Source organism: Phocoena sinus, chromosome 13 (genome assembly GCF_008692025.1).
Source record: "Phocoena sinus isolate mPhoSin1 chromosome 13, mPhoSin1.pri, whole genome shotgun sequence".
In the NCBI taxonomy this organism is placed as follows: Eukaryota; Metazoa; Chordata; class Mammalia; order Artiodactyla; family Phocoenidae; genus Phocoena; species Phocoena sinus.
The window spans coordinates 77,308,239-77,329,481 of NC_045775.1; the positions used below are offsets into that span (position 1 = coordinate 77,308,239).

Sequence of the window (21,243 nt, forward strand, 5' to 3'; positions counted from 1 at the left end):
AAGATGAATTGCTAGAAGTGAAACTGAATGCATTGAGGAAGATTTGAAAATGATGACAGCAAAGTGAAGCTAGGACAAGACCTAGGCCTACATGAAGCTATGGTACACTGCATATTGAAAAGTCCTATGAATGTAAAAACCAAGGTTAAAGTCGCTTCAACACCTTTTAATTTAAATCGCGCTGGGAACAGAAAGCTGCTTGCGATTTAAATGATGGAGCATTTACTTCCACTTTGTTTGTAAAAACAAACAAAACAAACCAAAACACCTCCCATCAGTTTGGCTAACTTTCAGGCCAAAGTGCCTAAGTTATTAGTTGCCTCATTGAAAGAAAACAGTTTAAAAAGGAGATTGAGGAAGGACTTTACTGCCAGTAAAGGATGGTTTCAGCATTTCAGAAATCATCGTGAATCGACTAACGTTAAACTGTCTAGGGAGGCTGCTAGCGTGGATAAGAAAGCTGCTGTGAAATTCGTACCCAGATTCCAAAGATTAGGTAAGGCAGGTGTTAACGATGATTGTCCAGAGAGACAACCCCATCGAGAACCTACACAACTAGAGATGTAGGACCACGAAGTGATCATGAAGGATACCAAAATAGATGAACTCTCTCGTTAGGAGGCAGCACAGAGTGTTAAACCTATACTCACCTGGCTGGTTAACTGTGGCCCAGGAATTAGGGTCAAGAAAATACAAACATGGGGGCCCGGGTACAATCTTGGGGATGAGGGAGAGGCCGCGTCAGCAAGCGTTTCACCCTAACGCTTAAACGTGCTTTTACATGTCTGCGGGGCTAAAAATGGGGTAGATCAGCCTTAGCTTAGAAAGTGGCATTTTGCCAGAGAGGGAGAAACTTAGAAATGTTTATTCTAATCCCTGGCCTTGTGAGATTTAAGCTCAATGTACTATTCAGAAGTTAAATGAAGATAATACAGTGTTTCAGAATAGAATGACAAGAAACATGACCCTTAAGAAACACAGGAAAACTTGTATTCTATGAATTTAGGTTTTGCATTCTCCCTACACTCTCTCTGCAGCTCTTTTTTGTAATCGGTATCTACTTTTCTAAGAATATTGTAGGGGGACAGCAATTAGCAATGCTCGTTTTTCCTGATTATTTTGTAGCCCTGTCTATAGCAAAATTTGAAAGTGTGTCAAAATAAATTCAAGGTGTAAATTAGGAATTACATTGTCTAAATGCCTCTCCAAGTTTAAAAATGAGGTACATATATTTATAGCTTGAAAAGCTTGAATTTCTAATTCGTAGCCTGAATTACTTTTAACAAAAGTAATTTGCAATTACCGTTAGCTCTTTGATGAAAAAAGAAAGTTAAGAAATTTTGTTTAGTTTTACATTAGCTAAAAAAGTTAAGTATAAAAATAAGTAATATATGTTCATCATAGAAAACTCTCCTTTTTTTTTTTTTTTTTTTTTTGCGGTACGTAGGCCTCTCACTGTTGTGGCCTCTCCCGTTGCGGAGCACAGGCTCTGGATGCGCAGGCTCAGCGGCCATGGCGCATGGGCCCAGCCGCTCTGCGGCATGTGGGATCTTCCCGGACCAGGGCACGAACCCGTGTCCCCTGCATCGGCAGGCGGACTCTCAACCACTGCGACACCAGGGAAGCCCCCACTGTTTGTACTCTAGAGGCCTGCGTCACTGTACTTTGGATGATTCAAAACCGCATGTTGTTCTTTCCGTCATTAGCACTGTTGTACAAATCTTTCTGGTGCTGTGTGTTGACACTGTATGTTATTTACACAGCTTTATCTGCCTGATTAGACTGAAAGCATCTTGAGGGTAAATACTTATGATTACTGTTTTTAATCTCAAAGCACGTATAGCACCAGATCTTGCACCAGTGAAAGTTTAAACATAGACGTTCCCCTTCAGCATCCTGTGTTTCATTTATAAACATGCCAGTTTAACAGGAAAAGAGTAGTGGATCTAGGCAGTCAGTAGTCAATCTCATCATGGCTGACACCTGCTTCATAGTGTGGCCAGGTACAGTTCCATATATGTCAGAGACAGTCCTGTCTTGGTGTTAAACCTTATTAAATATGTAATTGTCATCTAACTTAATATTTTTTCTTTCTTTCACTGGCTGCAAAGCATCTTTAGGTATAGTTTGTTTACCTTCTTTACGAAAGTCTCTGGGCCTAGGGCTTGATGTTACCACTGACGTCCACAAGATGGCAGACTAAACCCATTTTTGGTGTCAGGTGTTTGAAACCATTTTTAACACACATGCTCGTGCTCTTAATTACTGTTAAAAATCTTTTCTAAAAAAAAAAAAATCTTTTTTTGCTTTTTCTTTAGATGGGCGGTATCAAACCGAGAAATGCTCATAGCCCAGAACAGCTCCTTGGAATTTAAGCTACACAGGCTCTATTTTATTAGCTTGTTAATGGGTGGAACTACAAATCAACGAGAGGCATTACAATATGCGAAAAATTTTCAGCCATTTGCCCTGAATCATCAAAAAGGTGAGTCTAGAGTCAGCTGTTTTTAATGGTTGGAACAGGACCATGGCCGCCACTGGAATTTAAGTTTATCTTAACTAGATCTAATATACATTTGCTAATAAGCTGAAACAATTGTGGATGATAAATCACTTACTAAAAAAAGCTTCTTGGCTGGCTCTAGAACAAAAGTGAAGCATTAAAGCCTCTTAATTGAAAAGTCAGAGAGAGACATTGCATTTTGGGGGATTCTACATTAACCTGAGGAGACAGAGAAAACGTAAAGTATGCCCTTGGCATCCCCCCACCGTACTGCTGTTGTGGCCACGACAGAGTGTCTGAAGGTGCGACAGGGTAGCAGCAATTACTCCCAGGTGTCAGTGTAGAGGGACTGACTAGTTTTACAGCCAAAGATATGTGATGACCCCATTTATGACATTATTATTACTTCTCTAGATAATGGTAATTATACTATGCTGTGTATAAATTATAAGTTCGGTATTTAGTGCTTCCCTTTTCTTCTTCTTTTTCTCTGTGCTGTTTCTTTGATAGAAACCAAGCTTAAGTACCAGAATTTTAAAAGACATTGTCAGTAAGTTATTTTATGCCATGTCAGCTGGGGGAATTCTTGCCTTTTTCAATGTATTGCCTGAAAGCTCTGTTTCAGGTGTGATCATTCACACCTCCAAATTGCTTCTGCTTTTGTTTAGACATTCAGGTTTTGATGGGAAGCCTCGTGTACCTGAGACAAGGGATTGAGAACTCACCATATGTTCACCTGCTTGACGCAAACCAGTGGGCTGACATCTGTGACATCTTTACACGGGATGCCTGTGCCCTCCTGGGGCTCTCCGTGGAGTCCCCGCTCAGTGTCAGGTATGGAAGTTGTCCTGTTACTGAAATGTGCGTTGCATTGGTTAGTTCTGCTTAATTTGTTGTCTAGTTCTTGACGTTTAAAGCTGAGAGAACGTGTGTCTTTCTGAAGAAGGGTACAGTTGGTATTTCAAGAGATCGTCACGGTTGGCAGTGACCTAGTTCTGAGTGTGGTCTGTGATCCTTTGGGGGGGTCTCTGAGAGCCTTTTCCACTGTGTTCACGTTGTGGGTTAAACTGCTCCAGCCTTAGCACAGATCGGGGCAGTGGTCCCAAACCCCACAAGGACTGGCTGTATTCCTCATCCACCACACACTTGCAGATATTTTAATTTTACTTAAGAATGTTCTTGACAAAACGTTAGAAGTCACTCACTTTATTAAATTTCGACCTTTGAATATACATCTTCTTAACATTCTGTGTGCCCAAATAGGAAGCTCAGATAAAGCACTTCAGCTTGTGCCAAATCATGAGGCAGTGTGATGACTGTCTCAAGAAAAAGCATCTGTATAATGTTTGAGTTACGAGCTAAAAGCTAGTTGCTTTTTTCCTGGAACACAGTTTTCACTTGAACACAGTTTTCACTTTTACGTCTTAGAAGACAGACTATAGTTACTCACACTCAGGTTTTTGGCAGATATTTATTCAGATGAATGAACTAAGCTTGTCGCGTCAGGGAAAGCAACTGGTGGTATCTTTTGCTCCAGTGGTAAAATTCAAGATTGTAAGCTAAGATAGAAAGTTGGGAAAACTTGAACCGACCACTGTAAGCTTGACAGTTCCCCAATGCTTAAAGACATTTCTGATGAGATTGGTGGTAATAATAATGAATTTGAATTTTTTGATATTACATAATGAAATGTGCTAACACTTGGAAGATCAGTAAGATCTCAACAAAATCATGCATGAGTAAAAGATTCATTCAGAGTACGAGACCATTGGATTTTAGTGGAGCAGGGTACAAAAAGTACAATGGCAAGGATTCAGATTCCACTTTCCAACTAACATTAAAAAAAACTAGTACTTGTTGGGACTTCCCTGGTGGTCCAGCGGTTAAGACTCCATGCTCCCAATGCAGCGGGGGACTGGGTTCGATCCCTGGTCAGGGAACTAGATCCCGCATGCCACAACTAAAGATTCCACATGCTACAACTGAAGATCCCGCGTGCTGCAACCAAAGACCCGGGGCAGCTAAATTCAAAACAGAACAAAACTACTATTTGTTGAGTTTTGGTGTGGCATTAAAGAAGACTATCCACAGTTACCTGAAAAGGTGGTGTAAGTGCTACACATCTGTGTGAGGCTAGATTTCTTTCACTTACTTCAACCAAAAGAATACATTGCAACAGATTGAATGCAGAGGAAGTCGTAAGAATCCAGCTGTCTTCTGTTAAGCCAGACATTAGAAAGATTTGTAAAAATGTAAAACAATGCTGCTCTTCTCACAGGTTTATTTTTGGTTTGGAAAATACAGTTATTTTTTGTGAGACTGTTATTTATAACATGTTTTTTATTTTTAAGTGAATTAATCAATATTTTAATTCTCAGTTTTAATTTCTAATACAATAAATAATGATAGATATAACCCACAAAACTAAATGCTCTTTGAGATCCTTAATGTTTAAGCCGGTAAAGGGGTCCTGAGATCCAAAAGGTTTAAGAACCAGTTTTAAGAAATAACGTTTTGGGGACTTCCCTGGCAGTCCAGTGGTTAGGACTCTGCTTCCACTGCAGGGGGCGCGGGTTCGATCCCTGGTCGGGGAGCTAAGATCCTACATGTGCCTTGCTGCGCAGCCAAAAAAAAAAAAAGAACCTTTTTAGCTCTTCTATTTATTTGGCTCCTCCAGTGTTTTGAATCCCTGCTACGTGCCAGGCATTGTGTGGGACACAGAGATGAACAAGGCGCAGCCTGCATTCCACAGGGGCTCCACCCGAACGGAGGAGACAGACTCGTGCAGTTAACTGTAAGGTGTGGTGGGGCTGCAGGTCTGGTTCTCTGGGACCGACTCTGAAATGAGCGGAGACTCACGTGCAGGAAGTGCGCTGGGATCAGCTCCTGTGGGGAATGAAAGCAGCAGGGTCAGGCAGAGGGAGAAGCTGGACTGTCATCCAGTCTCACCAGAGGCCTCAGTCCACCCCTGCGGAGCTCTGGAGCTGCAGTGGCCTGTGGAGTTGTCCCAAATTGGTGCAACTTTTGTATCCTCAGGTGGAGCAGTCATCGAACGTGTCCCTGGTCAGGTCGCTTTCTCCAAATGAGGACAGTCCTGAAGGGGACTCAGTGGAGAGCTGACCGCCAGCACTTCTAGATGAGAAAGGTGCTTCTGCCCTGTACAGGGGTGATCTGGGTCTGGAAGGAACTGTGAAAGAAAATGTTTCAGAGTGTCATTAATGTTAAGAATGCCATTAATGGACTTCCCTGGTGGCGCAGTAGTTGAGAATCCGCCTGCCAACGCAGGTGACACGGGTTCGAGCCCTGGTCCAGGAAGATGCCACATGCCGCGGAGCAACTAAGCCTGTGCACCACAACTACTGAGCCTGCACTCTAGAGCTCGCGAGCCACAACTACTGAAGCCCACGTGCCACAACTACTGAAGCCCGCGTGCCTAGAGCCCGTGCTCCACAACAAGAGAAGCCACCGCAGTGAGAAGCCCAGCCACTGCAACAAAGAGTAGCCCCTGCTCGCCCCAACTAGAGAAAGCCCACGCACAGCAACAAAGGCCCAATGCAGCCAAAAATAAAATAAAATAGAATAATTAAAAACAAAGAATGCCATTAATGACTGGTAGGCAGAGCTTATTAAATCTGGTGGTTTTGTAAAGTAAGACTGTGTGCGTGCACGCGCGCAAAGTAGGGGGCTTTGTAATGCTTTGAATCCAATGGCCGGGGTCCTCTGCACATAGCACGGAGTCTGGAGGAGTTGACGTTTCCTAGGACCAAGCTTTCTGACACCTGGCCTGGCACTAACATTTCCTCTTCTGCCTTCCCAGTTTCTCAGCAGGTTGTGTGGCACTGCCAGCTTTAATTAATATCAAAGCTGTGATCGAACAGAGGCAGTGCACTGGAGTTTGGAACCAGAAAGATGAATTACCTGTGAGTGCCATTTTCTGTTAGTTATTACCTCTCCTGTCATTAGAAGAACGTGGATGTTAAGGATTTTAAATGCCTGTCTTGCCTTTGAATCAGGGAACATTATTGTAGCCTTTTGACAGGGATTCTTTTACGTGTATGTAGACATGATTAAACAGTAGAAGTGGGGAGCTAGTACATTTTGGAGGTGCTGGAGGAGCTTTCTTACCATTTTGACTTAGAGTGGCAGTGGCAGCTAATGAAGGAAAGCATCAGAAGTGGGGAGGGTGGATATACTGTAGCGTGTGGTATGTTCTAAGTGCAGTTGCTAAACCACTCGTACTGTGAACTTTTTAAAATATGAAAGCAGTGAGTCAACTTGATTTAGTTTTGTCTGGAACATTGATATTTATGAGATCATGGGCTTGTGCTGGTTATATTTTTCTTATACCAATTAAAATAAGTGTATAGCTGTTAAAGGTCGTCGCAGTGACATCTGCGGTCATCAGTGGCCCTCCCGTGCCGTGTGTCCACCGTTGTCATGGACTGGGCCATGGTTTTAAACATCTGCTCCAGTCACTTGCCAACTCTGTAACTTCTCAAAGCAGTAGTTTGTCCGTCTCTGAAATGGGGACCGTCCTTCTCTTTATGGGGCTATTAAAGGCTGGAGGTAACAGAGGGTTGCTTAGAATAATATAGGACACATAGTAGGTAGTCAGGTTTTGTTGCCGTAGTAGTTACGACATGGAGCAATAACAAAGGTCATCGTGTGTGTATGTTTCCATCAGGCCTCTGACAGTAGGCACTGAAACTTTGACGGGAATTATCATTCCTGTCATGACTTGGTCACAGATCCTAAAGGGCCAAAATACGCATTTGGCTTTTTGCTTTTTTTCTGCCACCTCTGTGCGCAGGTTTATCTGCAATTACCCTGTTCTTCCAGCTGGTAACTGTCGGTTGGTTGCCCCAGCTTCTCAGAGATCTGTCCTGATTAAAGGCGCAGGTGCACTGCCAGTCCTGAGCGTGGTCGGGACACGAGCAGTACCCTGCATGGCTGCTGCTCATCTGAGCGAGTGAAACGAACTTGAACCTTCACTCGCTCTGCCGAGGCAGGTGCCTGCAAGAACCTGGCGTTTCCCAGGTGTTGTCAGTAGCTTTGACACTCGCGCCCTAGAGCAAAGCACACTGAAATCTGAATTCACCCAAAGCCTGTGTGTCAGGGTGATAAAACAGTTGCGGGGCGGGGGTGGGGGGCAGCCGGGGGGGTGATCTGGTCATTTTTTCCCAGGATTATTGTTACACTTTGCCACCTTTCTGGAAAGAACCTGAGCAATAGACTATTATGTTGATACAGCCATTTTAGATTTAAAAGGAAAGAAAACAGTAAGAACTGATGTTTGTGGAGCCTCTGTGCTGTGCTAACCACTACGCTAAGGTGATTTCATAGCTTTTGTTTTGTTCACTGCAAAGAGAGAGAGCTGACACAGGTGCTATGGGCTCAGATGGATGGGTTGTGAATTCTCCTGCTGAACTTTAGTTTAAAGCCCTTGTTTCAGGTAGTTTCTCTGGACAGTTACACATAAAACATGGAAAAGATCTGGATCTGCAGCCCACACAGCAGTAAACAATGTTTAGTCTGCCTTTAAAGGAATTATCACACACTGAATTGTATCACCTAGCTAAGGGTGCTGTAAAAACAGTCAGGAGTCTTGCGGGTTTACTCTTCGATATTTGCTGATGGATTTTCAAGAGCATTTGACTTCTAGAGTGTTGCCTTGCCTTTGACTCTTGCTCTCAGGCAGCAGAATTTGGTTTGATACGTAGTGTTAAAAATAATTTAGAATTATGAGGTAACACTTTGAATCCCGAAGACTGTCCATCTTTGGTTAGTTTAGAAGAGTGCTGTAAAAAGTTACCTTCAGATGAGTAGGTTTGATAAATGTTCTTTGCTGCACATTGCGTACTGACATGTGGATGGTTTTCTGTAATATAACTTGAGCCTTTTACCTTTTTTTAAAAACAGATTGAAGTGGACCTTGGTAAAAAGTGCTGGTATCACTCAATATTTGCCTGTCCTATTCTTCGTCAGCAAACCACAGATAACAATCCACCCATGAAATTGGTCTGTGGTCACATTATATCAAGAGATGCCCTGAATAAAATGTTTAATGGTAGCAAGTAAGTGTCTGACTTTTTCAGTGGCAGTAAAAAAAAAAAAAAAAAAAAAAAGAAACAAATACTCTTTTGGAACTTAGTGAGAAGATAAGTAACAAGGATAAATGAATGTAGCTAGAATTCAGAAAGAAATAGATTTCTTAACTACTTATTTAGTTTAGTGGGTGGTGTCTTTTCTCAGTCTTTATTAGTCTTTGTTCGTGAATTTATTGATTAGATTTATAACCATGATCTTTAACTCTTAACTTTTTGGGTGGGTTGTACATTGTCATCCCAGCCCTTCCCCTCCCTTTTACACAAATGGTAGCATACTCTACACTGTTCTGAACTTTGCTTTTTTTCACTTAGTGATACGTCTTGGAGATTTTTTTATGGTGTAGAAAGAGCCCTCATTCTTTTTTAAAGCTGTAGATTATTCTGTCATATTCTGTCATATGGAAGTGTGATAATTTATTTAACCAGCTCCCTGATGATGAACATTTAACTTTTGTTACTATAAAGTGAATTACCGTATCTATATGTGATTTATAAATTTGTAGAATTGTAATTCAACAGGTATATACATTTATAATTTCTATACATAATGAACCCAAATTTAAAAATACAGTCTCAAAACCCTATTTCTAGCTAAGGCAGCTAGAAAATTTCTCATTGGAGTTCATTTCAGACCCATTATGGTGAAGTCTTTCTTTTAAGAGAAGGCCCTGGAGCAGTTCATGTTCTTCCCAGAAACCCTGGGAGTGCAGGTAGGTGGTGACTTGAAGCCAGAGCTTGGTCTTGGTTCAGACCATGCTGGTTTCACGTGCCACTGCAGGGTATTGTGTGCCACGACAGGGCACGGAGGCGGCTCTGGGTAGGCTGCATGCCTTGTGGGCTTAGCAGCTGGCATCAGGTTTGCTGCATGTGAGTGGGTTGTGACACCAGTACCTCTGAAAGTCATTTTGAGATAGGTATAAGCTAAACCTTGGAGAAGAAAAATTGGGTTTACTTCTGAAACCCCGAAAGCAATTTTCAGAACAGTTGTCTTTGTTTTCAAAATAGTTTTCACCGATTTCCACTGAAGAAGAGCCTTGGAGTTTAGCATCTGGCTTGGACGGTGTTTCTTTGTGACCCTTCAAAGCTTGGCTGTTACATTAAGGGAAAGCACAGTTAATCCTCAAAGCAAAAAACAGACGTGTGTGTGTGTGTGTGTGTGTGTGTGTGTGTGTGTGTAATTGTTAAAGACTCTATAGCTAGATAAAAATTGAATACTCAGTACTGACCCTGTTCCTTGATTTAATGTTTTCTTTCTTGTCTTTAGATTAAAATGTCCATATTGTCCAATGGAACAAAGTCCAGGGGATGCCAAACAGATATTTTTCTGAAGAAATAACTTTAGTTTGCAATTTGTAAGTGAAACTGAATCGAGAGAACGTTCCATTTAATGCAGCTAACCAAGGACTCCCATGTTTATATAAGCTAATGCTCCGGAAACTTTGCCAACATTTTAGTGTATACACACTGAGGGGAGTGCTCCAGATGAATATTATCATAGGGCTTTATTATATTCTTGGTCTTCATTTCTGATCAAGTAAATACACCAGCAGTTGTCATTCAATGCAGGTTTTTGTACTTAATTATATGGTGATTTTTTTACTTTTTAAGAGCAGAAACAGAAATTTACCTTCCTGCCATGTGTTTAATATCTCTCCTGCTTTTACTTTTGTCATTCTCCTGATAACTGTAAGCCTTGAGAATGTTTGTGAAAAAGTTTTATTTCCTGTTATGTGTACATAATTAAATGAAAATTCTTCAGAAAAAGTTTGAAAAACTGAATTGTGGTTATGAAACTAGTTTGCAGGGGTTTTCTTGCTTAAGGAAGAGAGCTGTGATAGATTCCAAATTTGCTTTTTGATGTTTTCCTCTGCTCCAGCTCTCACCAAGTAGTCAGCAGACCTGCATCTGAGGTCTGCTTGTAGCCCCAGGAGGCTGCCTGTTATAAAATTCCATCACCAATTTATTAGCAGGTTGGTGTGAGCAGTCTTCCACTAGAACAGAGTGGAAGCAGTACTATTGTTTCTTTGCTTTTATTGCCAAGAGGTGCTTGTTTTAAAAGAGTGTTCAATAAAACAAAATTGTGAAGTTAGAAGTGTTCTTACGTTGGTATTTGCTCTCTTGGTCTTGGTAGCCCTCTTCTCTCAAATCTGCTTTCAGGACTTGGCTGTTTATATTGCGTTTGTGTATCATTGCAGGCACAGTGTTGCGTGTATGTATATATATACGTGCACCAGCATCAAACATTGTGTATCTGGAGGGGAAGAAGCATGTTCCAGTCCTAAAATGCAGTTACCAGACTCATCACTTTCAACCCTTAAACTTAGAAGCTAACAGATTTTCTGTAGTGCAGAATATGTTCATTGCTGTTTTTATATTTGAATAGTATACTGTTCAATGCCTCTCTTCTGCAATGCATATCATCTCATTGACTGTGAATCTGTATATTATTCTAATGGATACAGATAATGATCTTTTCTCTTGTGAGGTATCTTCATTTAATGCACTGTCCAAAAATAGCCATGCGTAAAAGAGTCTTTCTCTGTATGCTGAACTACATGGAAAAGACTTCTGTGGACATAATTCTGACTCAAACCCATGAAGTTACTTCATTTTGAGAAGAATGTCATATGGAAATCACCAAATACTTTGCAACTCTGTGTCGTCTGACATGGAACTGAATACCAATAGAGGAAAACTTTCATGAGAAAATGAAGAAAGAAGAAAACACAGAAGCAAAGAGAAACGTGACGCTTCACATTTTCAACTGCAGGTTGACTTCGTTTGCGGGGGAGGGAGATACCAGATTTGGTGCTAAGTTAATTGGAAACGGGCAGCATTTGCTGCAGTGTATCCTAGCCTGGCTGGTTTATCCTGAAATGTTCACCTGAGGGAACGGGGATTTGTTTGTAAAGGAAAGGGGTACTGCTTGATTGCTGTGTGTGATCAGGCTGATGGCAGGAGTTACTGTGTGCTGGGGGGCTTAGCCAGGGATCGATTGGCCTGCCGAGCCGCTCGCCATGCCCAGCCTCCGGCTCAGCCTCATGGCTTTCCTGTTGGCACCCTCTGTCCACTAACACAGTGAAGGAAGGGAGCAGAGAGAAGCTCCTTGGACTCCAGGAGAAGGTAGAGAACTCCAGGCGACACTCTGGCCGAGGATGTAAAATTGCTTTATTATGTATTTTTTCCTTTGAATGAAACCCAGAGTGTATTTTTTTTTTTTTTTTTTTTTTACCTTTTTCTCACTAGGCCAGATGTAGTTTTAGTTTTAGTTACAACTTACTCTCACCTTTCCACCTCAAATACCTGCACAACATTTAGGCTTTACATAAGGTTGGGACAATACAGACATTGCTCCAGAGGCTGCTGGTAAATGTCTGTTGGCGGCCAGACACTTCACACAGCTGGCTCAGGCCAGTTTCAAGGAGAAAATCAGGAGAGAGCTCTGCTTTGTCCCTCTCCCCGTGTTGGAAATCCTGTTGACAGTTTTCTGTGCAGCTTATGAAACTTTAGAAAGAATATGCTTTAATGGAAGCATTGGATTTTACAGCTTCCTGTGCAAGGTCCTCGTGGTCCCACTGGGCAGGGTTAGGGCCAAAAATTTGAAACTCTATCGATCTGACAATTTAACGTGCAAATGATGTCTTCTAACCTTCTTTAATTAAATGCATGGACTTCAAATTCACTGGTGACTATATGTGAAGGAGAGAGGTGGATTTGAAGAGGCCAGACCTTAACCAAAGATGCTGAAATAAAACGTGCTGTCCTTTCTACTCTAGAAACACCTTCACCAATGGTGTCAGGACCGTGTCATTACTGAGGCCGTCGGTCAGCAGTGCGGGAGGATGCGCTTCGTCGCTCTCTGCTTCCGCTTGCAGAAGGTCGTGAGAAAGAGCCAAGGTTTTTACAGTCAGGCTAGTTACGTCCATTGAAAACAGAATTTCAGAGTGGTTTCTTAAATTTCTTTAGGAAACCATTTCCATTTACCAGTCATGGACAGAGGCCATGGGACTATGCTAAACCAGTAAAACCTTATCAGATTCTTAGATTCCGATTTAGAGCATCTGTGCTTTCAAGTACCGTCTGAAGTGCAGTGGCTAAGGTTGTCTTTTGATCTTTTTTTCTCCTTTGTGTGATCATCACAAATGCCATTTCTGTTGCTTTAGTGGTGATTATAAGATACTTCTAATACATAAATGAACGGGTATTGGTGCCTCTTGATTTTTAAAATTTCGAAGAAAAGAGCCACCTCATATTCATAGGGTGTGTGAGTATTTTGTGGGTGTATGAGCATTTGATTGAAACTAAGGAGATTATGAAGTAAATCTTTTGTTTTGATTTTTGTGTAGCAGCTGATGTATACAGAGACACTAAACCCCACGCCACATTTTGTGGGGGAATGAGGATCCTTTTTTCTCGCCAGGTAGTCCCACAGGTTATGCAGTTTCAGTTCAGTATATTTTACGCTGTGAGTTATTTTCCACCTCGGTGGTTTCAGCCTTTGGGACAGTAGATACTGCAAAAACCAGGAACTCTTGGTTTATCTGCACAAGACAAGCTGCTGGTAGACATTAGCCCTCTGGTTTTCCAGCTCAACCTCTGATTAAGTGGATTGACAGTCAGGCTGGCCAGTCTACTTAGTCAGCTGACTCAGGTTATTTTCAGGGAAGGCATGGAGGCATGTTTGGTTAATTTCATCACTAGGATGTGTAAGGTGAAGACACAAACCAAATACCTTTAATTACTTAACTCTTCGTACATTATCTTTGGTAACACTAGAATGCTCTGGTCTTGGGGGAATGTTAGCAAGGAACACAACAGAAGGTTTGGTGCTTCATAAGCCTGTCCAGCTATGGCAGGTTTTATGTAGCGCGGTGGTGTTTACCATAAGCAGGTACAAACTTCATGAACTGTTCTTAACGATAATTGAATAGATACCAAAAATGGAATGACAAATGTATTTTAATAGCAGATGAGGCAGTTAGTCTTAGGGCGAGTTTTTCCGCTGTTGATTCTACTTCAAGACGTAGGGAGAGAAAACAGTTTCGTTTTCAAGACGTTTCCCTCTACAGTTTGATACTGTAGTGAGCATATGCTTCATTTACTTCCAAAGAGGCAGAAGCAGCTGGAACTGGCTTATAGCACATGCTTTGTTTCATGTTATGGGTGATGACCTACACTCTTATTTTAACGTTCTCCAGCAAGGCAGATGTGGGGCTCACGAGGACTTAGTGCCTGATCTTGTCTTTTGGGAAGGGGTGGGAGTGAATGTATCGGGGATGGGAGGGAAGCTAAGCGAAGAAAATGGGAGCGTGAATGAGCGTGCGTGGGTCTGAACTTCACCATTACTCCCACCTGTGTCTAGCAAGGAACAGGTATTTAATGTATTTTGCTCCTGACTGCAGTGTGCATGTATTTTTTTTGCCCTCCTCCATGTTTTCTAGACTTAGACTAAAAGGCTTCGTCACAGCATCTTGTTCAGATGGCTCAGGATTGTATTCTTTTGCTTACCCTGTGCTCTCGGGTTCTATAGTGTTTCTATAATTACGTAACAATACTGTGGCACTGTAATCTATCATATAGAGCTATATGTATGGAAAATTTTGATCAGTTTTTTTAAGAAATGTATCCTGTTTGCAAAGCCACAATAAAGTTCCATCTTATAGGCTATAGGCAATAAAGCTAACAATAAACCTTATTTAACACAAACCATATTCACATTCTCTGTTCATTTGATCTTGAGAAACGTCCAGCATATCCAGTAGTTTCAGGGATCTCATTTTAACTTAAAAGTTTCTGATATATTTAATTTATAAATTTCAGACTGATATAATAGAGTTTTGGAAAACTATAAGAAATGCTTTGTTAATGTGTGTATTCCTATGTAAAACACATGGCTTCTCCTGTGTATATTTTTAAAAATTAAAAAGAAATGCACATTTGAAAAGTGTTTTGTGGAACCGGTCTGTATAAATGTGACAGGTGCCAGAGGTAGGAGGGAGGGAGTGTGGAGGTAAGAGAACACCGCTGTCTGTATTTGCTGAGGGTCTGCATGTAAAGAATTTAAGCAAATATCTTTGTCACCAACTCATCCTGTTTCTGGGCCACCAGCAGTGTGAGAAGAGGAGGTGGCTGGGCACTGTCCCCAGTTTCTAAGGGGGGAATCGGGTTAATGTTTACAGGTTCCTGCCCCTCATACTCATCCTGTGGATGCCTGGGACCCTCTGACCAAGTGAATAGTGTGTGACCGGGAAGAGGGGCCCGGAAACAGCTCTGCGCAGGCTGCTGGTGGAGTGGGGCGTGAACACCCAGCTTTGCCAAGGAGGAACAGAGGACGAATTGTCTTGTCATACCCCGTGACACACTAAGGTGGTAGAGACCAAGGATCTATTTATGCTGCTTGTGTATATTTTCTCAGAGAGGGAGACTCATCAGAACTATATATTTAATGCTTATGTGTGGTGCGCTCTGATATTTTTTATTATTTGGTTAATGCTCGTCAAAACAATTGATTTCATGACTCTCTAATGGGTCGGGATCCACTGTTTAAAAAAGCCTTGCATTGGGAATTCTCTGGCGGTCCAGTGGTCAGGATTCTGCGCTTTCAACGCTGAGGGCCAAGAAGCCGTGAGGTCCGGCGTGAATGGATGCGTGTATGCATGGACGGATGGATAGATGGGTGGGTGGTTAGGCAAGCCAGCCAGCCTTGCATTAAGGGACGATAGTGTAATGATCCATTCACAGAGCTTCACTGAAATCTCCTGTCAATATGTATGATAGAAAGTATTTTTTCTTTTTCCAAAAACCTTTTCCTTGCAGCGGGGTGTTACGCTCCCGTGAGCCTTCCACGCTAGCAAATGTAATATTTCTGAACATGAGAAGCACTGCCTAAGCAAGGGCTCATGTGCGTCAGGGAATTTTGTACCTCCTTAGCTATGCTTCCTTCCAGCTTAGAAAAGTGCAAAGCGCTTCAAGCTAAATACTGGCTTGTGCAACAGAATCCATGAGTTAGTAACTTAAGCAGTTGTGTGCCTGTTAAATGCAGAAAGTGTTTAACATATCATGGAATGACATCTTCAGTCATTCAACATGGAATTTTTTTTTTAAGCGCCAGGCACTGGGAGGAAGCAAGTTCCTGGCCCTCCAGGAGCTTATGGACTGCTGGTAGGTGCAGAAAAGTAGAAAAATATGAAGACCCTGTAGTGAGGTTAATTCCCACCAGTGACCTAACTACTGGAGGATGATGGGAGAGAAGAGAAAGGAGAGATGTAATGATTTGTGTGTGTGTTTTGGCTGCACCCCGCAGCTTGCGGGAATCTTAGTTCCCTAACCAGGGACCGACCCCGCGCCCTCGGCAGTGAAAGCGTGAAGTCCTAACCACTGGACCACCAGGAAATTTCCTGGTTTGCGTGTCTTTAAGGTCCACTCTGGCCACAGTGGTCTGAAAGATGGTTGGGGAGAGGAGGAGTTTAGACCCTGGGAGGCCAGTACAGTAGGTAATGAAGCTGAGAGTGAGTTTCTCTTGAGCACTCTAGGTTCCGGAAGGAGAGTGGTGAACAAGACAGACTTGGTCTCTACTCTCAGTGAGGGTGATCTGAGAGAAGTGTAATGAAAATGCAGCAAGGTGATGCTTTTGTCACATACAGTGCTCCAAAATCTTTTGTAATATATAGAGGCATTGAAGCGTTCTTGTCTCTCAAAGCGATGGGACTCCTTGCTCTGGTATTCTAGAAGATATTCCCATTTCTTTCTATTGTCTCCAGTTTCTAGGTGAGTTTCTAACCTCTCCACACTCTGCTTACCTATACTGGTCCCCTACACTATGGGGATTGTGTAATGATATGCCAGTCTCCCGTTGGGACTGGTCTTTTTTTTTTTTTTTTTTGCGGTACGCGGGCCTCTCACTGTCGTAGCCTCACCCGTTGCGGAGCACAGGCTCCGGACGCGCAGGCTCAGCGGCCATGGCTCACGGGCCCAGCCGCTCCGCGGCATGTGGGATCTTCCCGGACCGGGGCACGAACCCGTGTTCCCTGCATCGGCAGGCGGACTCTCAACCACTGCGCCACCGGGGAAGCCCGGGACTGGTCTTTTTACTCCGTTTGAAGACTGCGTTCAGCCACAGAGCAAGTGCTGCCCTCCAAATGAAGGTCTTTGGTGTCCTTTCCCCTCTGAAGCAAAGATGTACCTTAAAAGGAAACACATTATTTGTTAGCGTTCAAGACTGTTTCGGGAGCTTTCCCCTTTTGATCAGGTTAAAAATGCATTTTAGGTTTCCTTTCATTCTTAACACAAGACTGTTGCTTTTAGTTATTTTAGATTAGTGAGCTAGTCAGCCCTACAGAGGAATTTCACAGGAAATTATTACATCGTGAAAGCTTTGAGAGGTGCTTCTGGAAATTTGGGCTGAGGGTCCGTGTCTGTGCTAGCGTGTATCAGCACCACGTGTGCTGCAGGCAGTCTGGGGTATGTGTGGTGGCTTCATGCTATCAGGGGACCTAGGCTCCTGTCATTCTGCTCCACAGCCTTGATGTGTGGCCTCAGTTTCACCTCTGATCATATCTGTGTTCCAGGCAGGAAGGAGGAGGAGAGGAGTGGGGAAAGAACAGGCTTCCAGCTGAGTTAGCCCCTTTGAAGTCTTTCCTGGAAGCTCTACGCAGTGACTTACTAGCCACGTTTGGCTGCAAGGAAGTCTGGGAAGTGTAGTCTTTGAGCCTGGCACATCGCCACCTGTAATAAAATGAAAGTTCTGTTGGGAAGGAAGAAGGGGAGAATGGTTGTTAGGAAGGCAACCTGCAGTCTCTGCCACGCTTAACCATGTATTTCAGCCAGGAAACAGGTGAAATTTGATTCACAGAATGGAATTAAGTCATCAGCACCAGTAGTCAATGCTTTCACCTGCCCTGAGATACTGGACAAATGGGGAGTTAGCTGTCAGTGCTTTTCACTGACAGTACGTCTCCTTGAGCTGCATTTCTTGGCCCCTGGTGGTATTCAGAAGCAGCAACCTCGCCCTAACATCCGACAGAACCCCTGTTCTCTTGTTCTAGAACATTCTTCCCATTTGTTGAATTTCAGAGCAGGTGGTGACCTTTGTTTTCTACCTTGGGCTGCCTAGGTAAAAAAAAGTACATTTGGTTTTGAGATGCTTTTAGACTTTTAGAGAATTTTTAAGTGCTCTACAGGCAGACCTTGTTTTGCACATCAATCTATTGTGCTTCACAGAGACTGTGTTTTTTACAAATTGAAGGTTTGTGACAACTCCACGTTGAGCAGATCTGTTGGTGCTGTTTTTCCAACAACATTTGCTTACTTCATGTCTCTGTCACATTTTGGTAACGCTAGCAATATTTCAAACTTTTTCACTATCTTATGCGTTACGGTGGTCTGTGATCAGTAATATATGATGTTACTGCTACGACTTGCTGAAGGCTCAGATGATGGTTAATACTTTTTAGCAGTAAAGTTTTTACAATTAAGGTATGTGCATGTTTTTAGACATAAAGCTACTGTACACTTAACAGACTACAGTATAGTATAAACATAACTTTTATATGCACTGGGAAACCAGAAAATTCGAGTGATTTACTTTATTGCGATACTTGCTTTATTGCAGTGGTCTGGAACCGAACCCGCAACGTTTCTGAGGTTTGCCTGTATTTGCCTAATTTTAAAATTGAAAACAGACTGTAAAATATTCAATCTAGCAAAGCAGTTAAGAGTTTGGGCTATGGGATTAGACCTGAGTTCAAATCCCAATCCCACCAGATTCTAGTTGTAGAATCTTGGCCAAGTGATAGAAGCTTCCTATCTATGCCTTAGTTTACTCACCTGTAAAGTAGAATAAAAGTTCCTACCTCATGGCTTTGATGAGGCCTTAAATGAGATACCTGGCCCACGGTGAGTGCTGAGTAACCGGTAGCTATTATTTCGTTAAGTCAATGAAACATAAGACTGATGACATATGCGGGTCACAGCAAGCTCAGAGAGAGCAGAAAAGGGGAATTTGTAACTAGCGTGCGAAGGTGAGATAGGCCTGCAGGGATGGGGCCTTCAGTAGATGCTGAGATGACCAACGGTCGGGCATATCCTTTTCGCACTCTGCTGGCCTCAGCCAACTGTTCTAAGGATGCTAAGACTGTCCTGTGCAGTGGACAGGCACAGCCCCCACCAGCACAGGGAGGGTGGTGGCACTCAGGATGCCAGGCTGAAGGGAGCTTCACATCACACCGTGCAGAGGCCACGTCCATCTGGGACTGAGCTCTTGTGAGATTTGTATGAAGGGCTGTCTTCCGCACACAGGGGTGGAGATCCCTGGGTATACTAGCCCATGGATCCATCAGGAATGACTATTGTGTACCCCTTTTTGCAATAGAAATTGGAAAAATCAGACACGAGTGGCTGCATTCAGAGTGTAATTGGTACAACAGTAGTTTTGAGAAATTCAGTACAAGTTCATTTTGTCAGTATACATTTGTTACTATGTTCCAGGACCTGTTCTAGGCACTTGGAAAATACATATAAACGTGTGTTCTTGTCAAGAACCTTTTGAGATAGGGACTATTGTTACCCTCATTTTACAAGTGGGGAAAATGAGGTATTGAGACGTTGTCATTTGCTGGAGAACACACAGTTAATAAGTAGCAGAGCCAGGAAGCTGCTTTCAGAGCCTCTACATGTAACCTAATCTCAGGTTATCATGGCCTCCTGCAGCTCCCTTTGGTGGAGAGGCACTGCTCAAACCTGCTTTTCGGAGCAGGTTAAGAGGTGCCTGTCCCTACCTGTTGTAAAATCGTGTGCAGGAAGGATTTGTATACAGGCCCAGGGCAGAAGGGAGGGGCAGCTTCTTGATGGTTAAAAAAAAAAAAAAAAAAAGAGAGCCTTTCCCTGAGCCACTTGTTGTTGAAGAGTCATGGGGATTTCCAAGCATATGGTGGGCTCTCTTAAAAACAGTTTAAAAGCTGGAGAAAGAAACGACCATTTCTCTGTTTTTTTCTTCCACAAATAGGATACATTTTGTTAAGAGAACGCATGTTTGTTTAATGAACCACACTGAGGCTGGATTCTGGCCAGCTGATAAACAGGTGTACTGCCTAGTACAGAAGTCATTTCTCTAGTTCCTGTTTTTCAGGGTCCAAAAATGTGTTGTGGGCATCTTTCACATAGGAGAATTTGTAAACCCAGAGCTTCAGGCTAGAGATTGGCAAGCAAAATACGACTGTTGGACCTGAGGCCTTCGGCTTTGAACTGCAGGTGTAGAACAAGCAGGCTGGATGTCTGTGGTCTCCGGAGAGCCCCGAGCCTAGATTCGCAGCCCACCCCTAGCATGCTTTAGGCCTCGTGGTCTGCAGACTGGCATCCTATTTTCTTCCTGGTCTCGAGGGCCAACTCTAATGAATGCTTTTTCCTACGTTGATGTTTTTAATCTCCAAAATGTTGTTTAACATATTGTTTGTGGTAAGTGAAACCCTTTTGTAGGGGGTATGAAAAAAAAAATCAGTAAGTATTATATTTAACCCTCTCTGGAGCCTCCCTAGTATGGCTCCCCGTACACCTGAGCTGCAGGTTGCAGAGGAAATGCTCTTTTCCTGTCCCTTTGCCCTGGCTCAGATTCTCTGACATTGGTACTCCACGGCCATCCTCTCAAGTTGGTCACATGAGGACAGCCATCCTTACAAGTTTCTGCCATGAGGAGAGAAGTGCCCTTTGTGGGATGCTTCTCTCCTCCCCTCTTTCAGGGAACCCAGAGACGGCCCAGAGCCTGGCACCTGCTCCAAGCTGGGCCTCAGTCCCTGGGGTGCCCCCCCACAACCCTGGTCTGGTTAGCTTGATATGTTCAGGAGGAGGGGTCAAGAACCAGATTTTGTCTCAAAGGAACTTTCTCAGCTTTCATTTCTGCTTTCCCACACTCGGGATACTTTTTCTTCTAGAATTTTGTTCTCTAAAAGTAGACTGGGGCTTCCCTGGTGGTGCAGTGGTTGAGGGTCTGCCTGCCAATGCAGGGGACACGGGTTCGAGCCCTGGTCTGGGAAGATCCCACATGCCGCGGAGCAACTGGGCCCGTGAGCCACAACTGCTGAGCCCGCGCGTCTGGAGCCTGTGCTCCGCAACAAGAGAGGCTGCGATAGGGAGAGGCCCGCGCACCGCAATGCAGAGTGGCCCCCGCTTGCCACAACTAGAGAAAGCCCTCGCACAGAAACGAAGACCCAACACAGCCATAAATAAATAAATAAGTAAATTTAAAAACCTTTAAAAAAACTGACATTTCATTACCCTTAATTCTGTCATCAAGTTCTATATTTAAAAAAAAAAAGTAGACTTTTTAAAAGTTAAGGCTGTGGAAGGCAGTTTCTGGGGGGCAGGGAAAGTTCTATTTCTGCTCTGGTGCTGGCAATGCGAGTGTTCATTTTTTTATTTTGAAGATGTTGGGGGTAGGAGTTTATTAACTAATTTGTTTGTTTTTGCTGTGTTGCGTCTTTGTTTCTTTGCGTGGGCCTTCTCTAGTTGTGGCAAGCGGGGGCCACTCTTCATCGCGGTGCGCGGGCCTCTCACTATCGCGGCCTCTCCCGTTGCGGAGCACAGGCTCCAGGCACGAGGGCTCAGTAGTTGTGGCGCACGGGCTTAGTTGCTCCGCGGCAT

General features: G+C 43.2%; 1 protein-coding gene across 5 annotated transcripts in view; it reads left to right on the forward strand.

Moving 5' to 3' along the window:
* The window catches only part of RMND5A (required for meiotic nuclear division 5 homolog A), a 58,593-nt gene extending 44,039 nt beyond the window's left edge, over positions 1 to 14,554 (forward strand). For 2 of the 5 annotated variants that reach the window (XM_032652151.1, XM_032652149.1), the window contains 5 exons: positions 2,319 to 2,485; positions 3,172 to 3,337; positions 6,321 to 6,423; positions 8,423 to 8,577; positions 9,875 to 14,554. In XM_032652151.1, the coding sequence (XP_032508042.1) occupies positions 2,319 to 2,485; positions 3,172 to 3,337; positions 6,321 to 6,423; positions 8,423 to 8,577; positions 9,875 to 9,938 (655 nt within the window). In that variant the 3' untranslated portion in view covers positions 9,939 to 14,554. Of the gene's footprint in view, positions 1 to 2,318; positions 2,486 to 3,171; positions 3,338 to 5,539 lie in introns of all 5 variants that reach the window. The other 3 variants (XM_032652150.1, XR_004352690.1, XM_032652152.1) reach the window with 3 other exon arrangements.
* Positions 14,555 to 21,243: the final 6,689 nt, after the last annotated feature.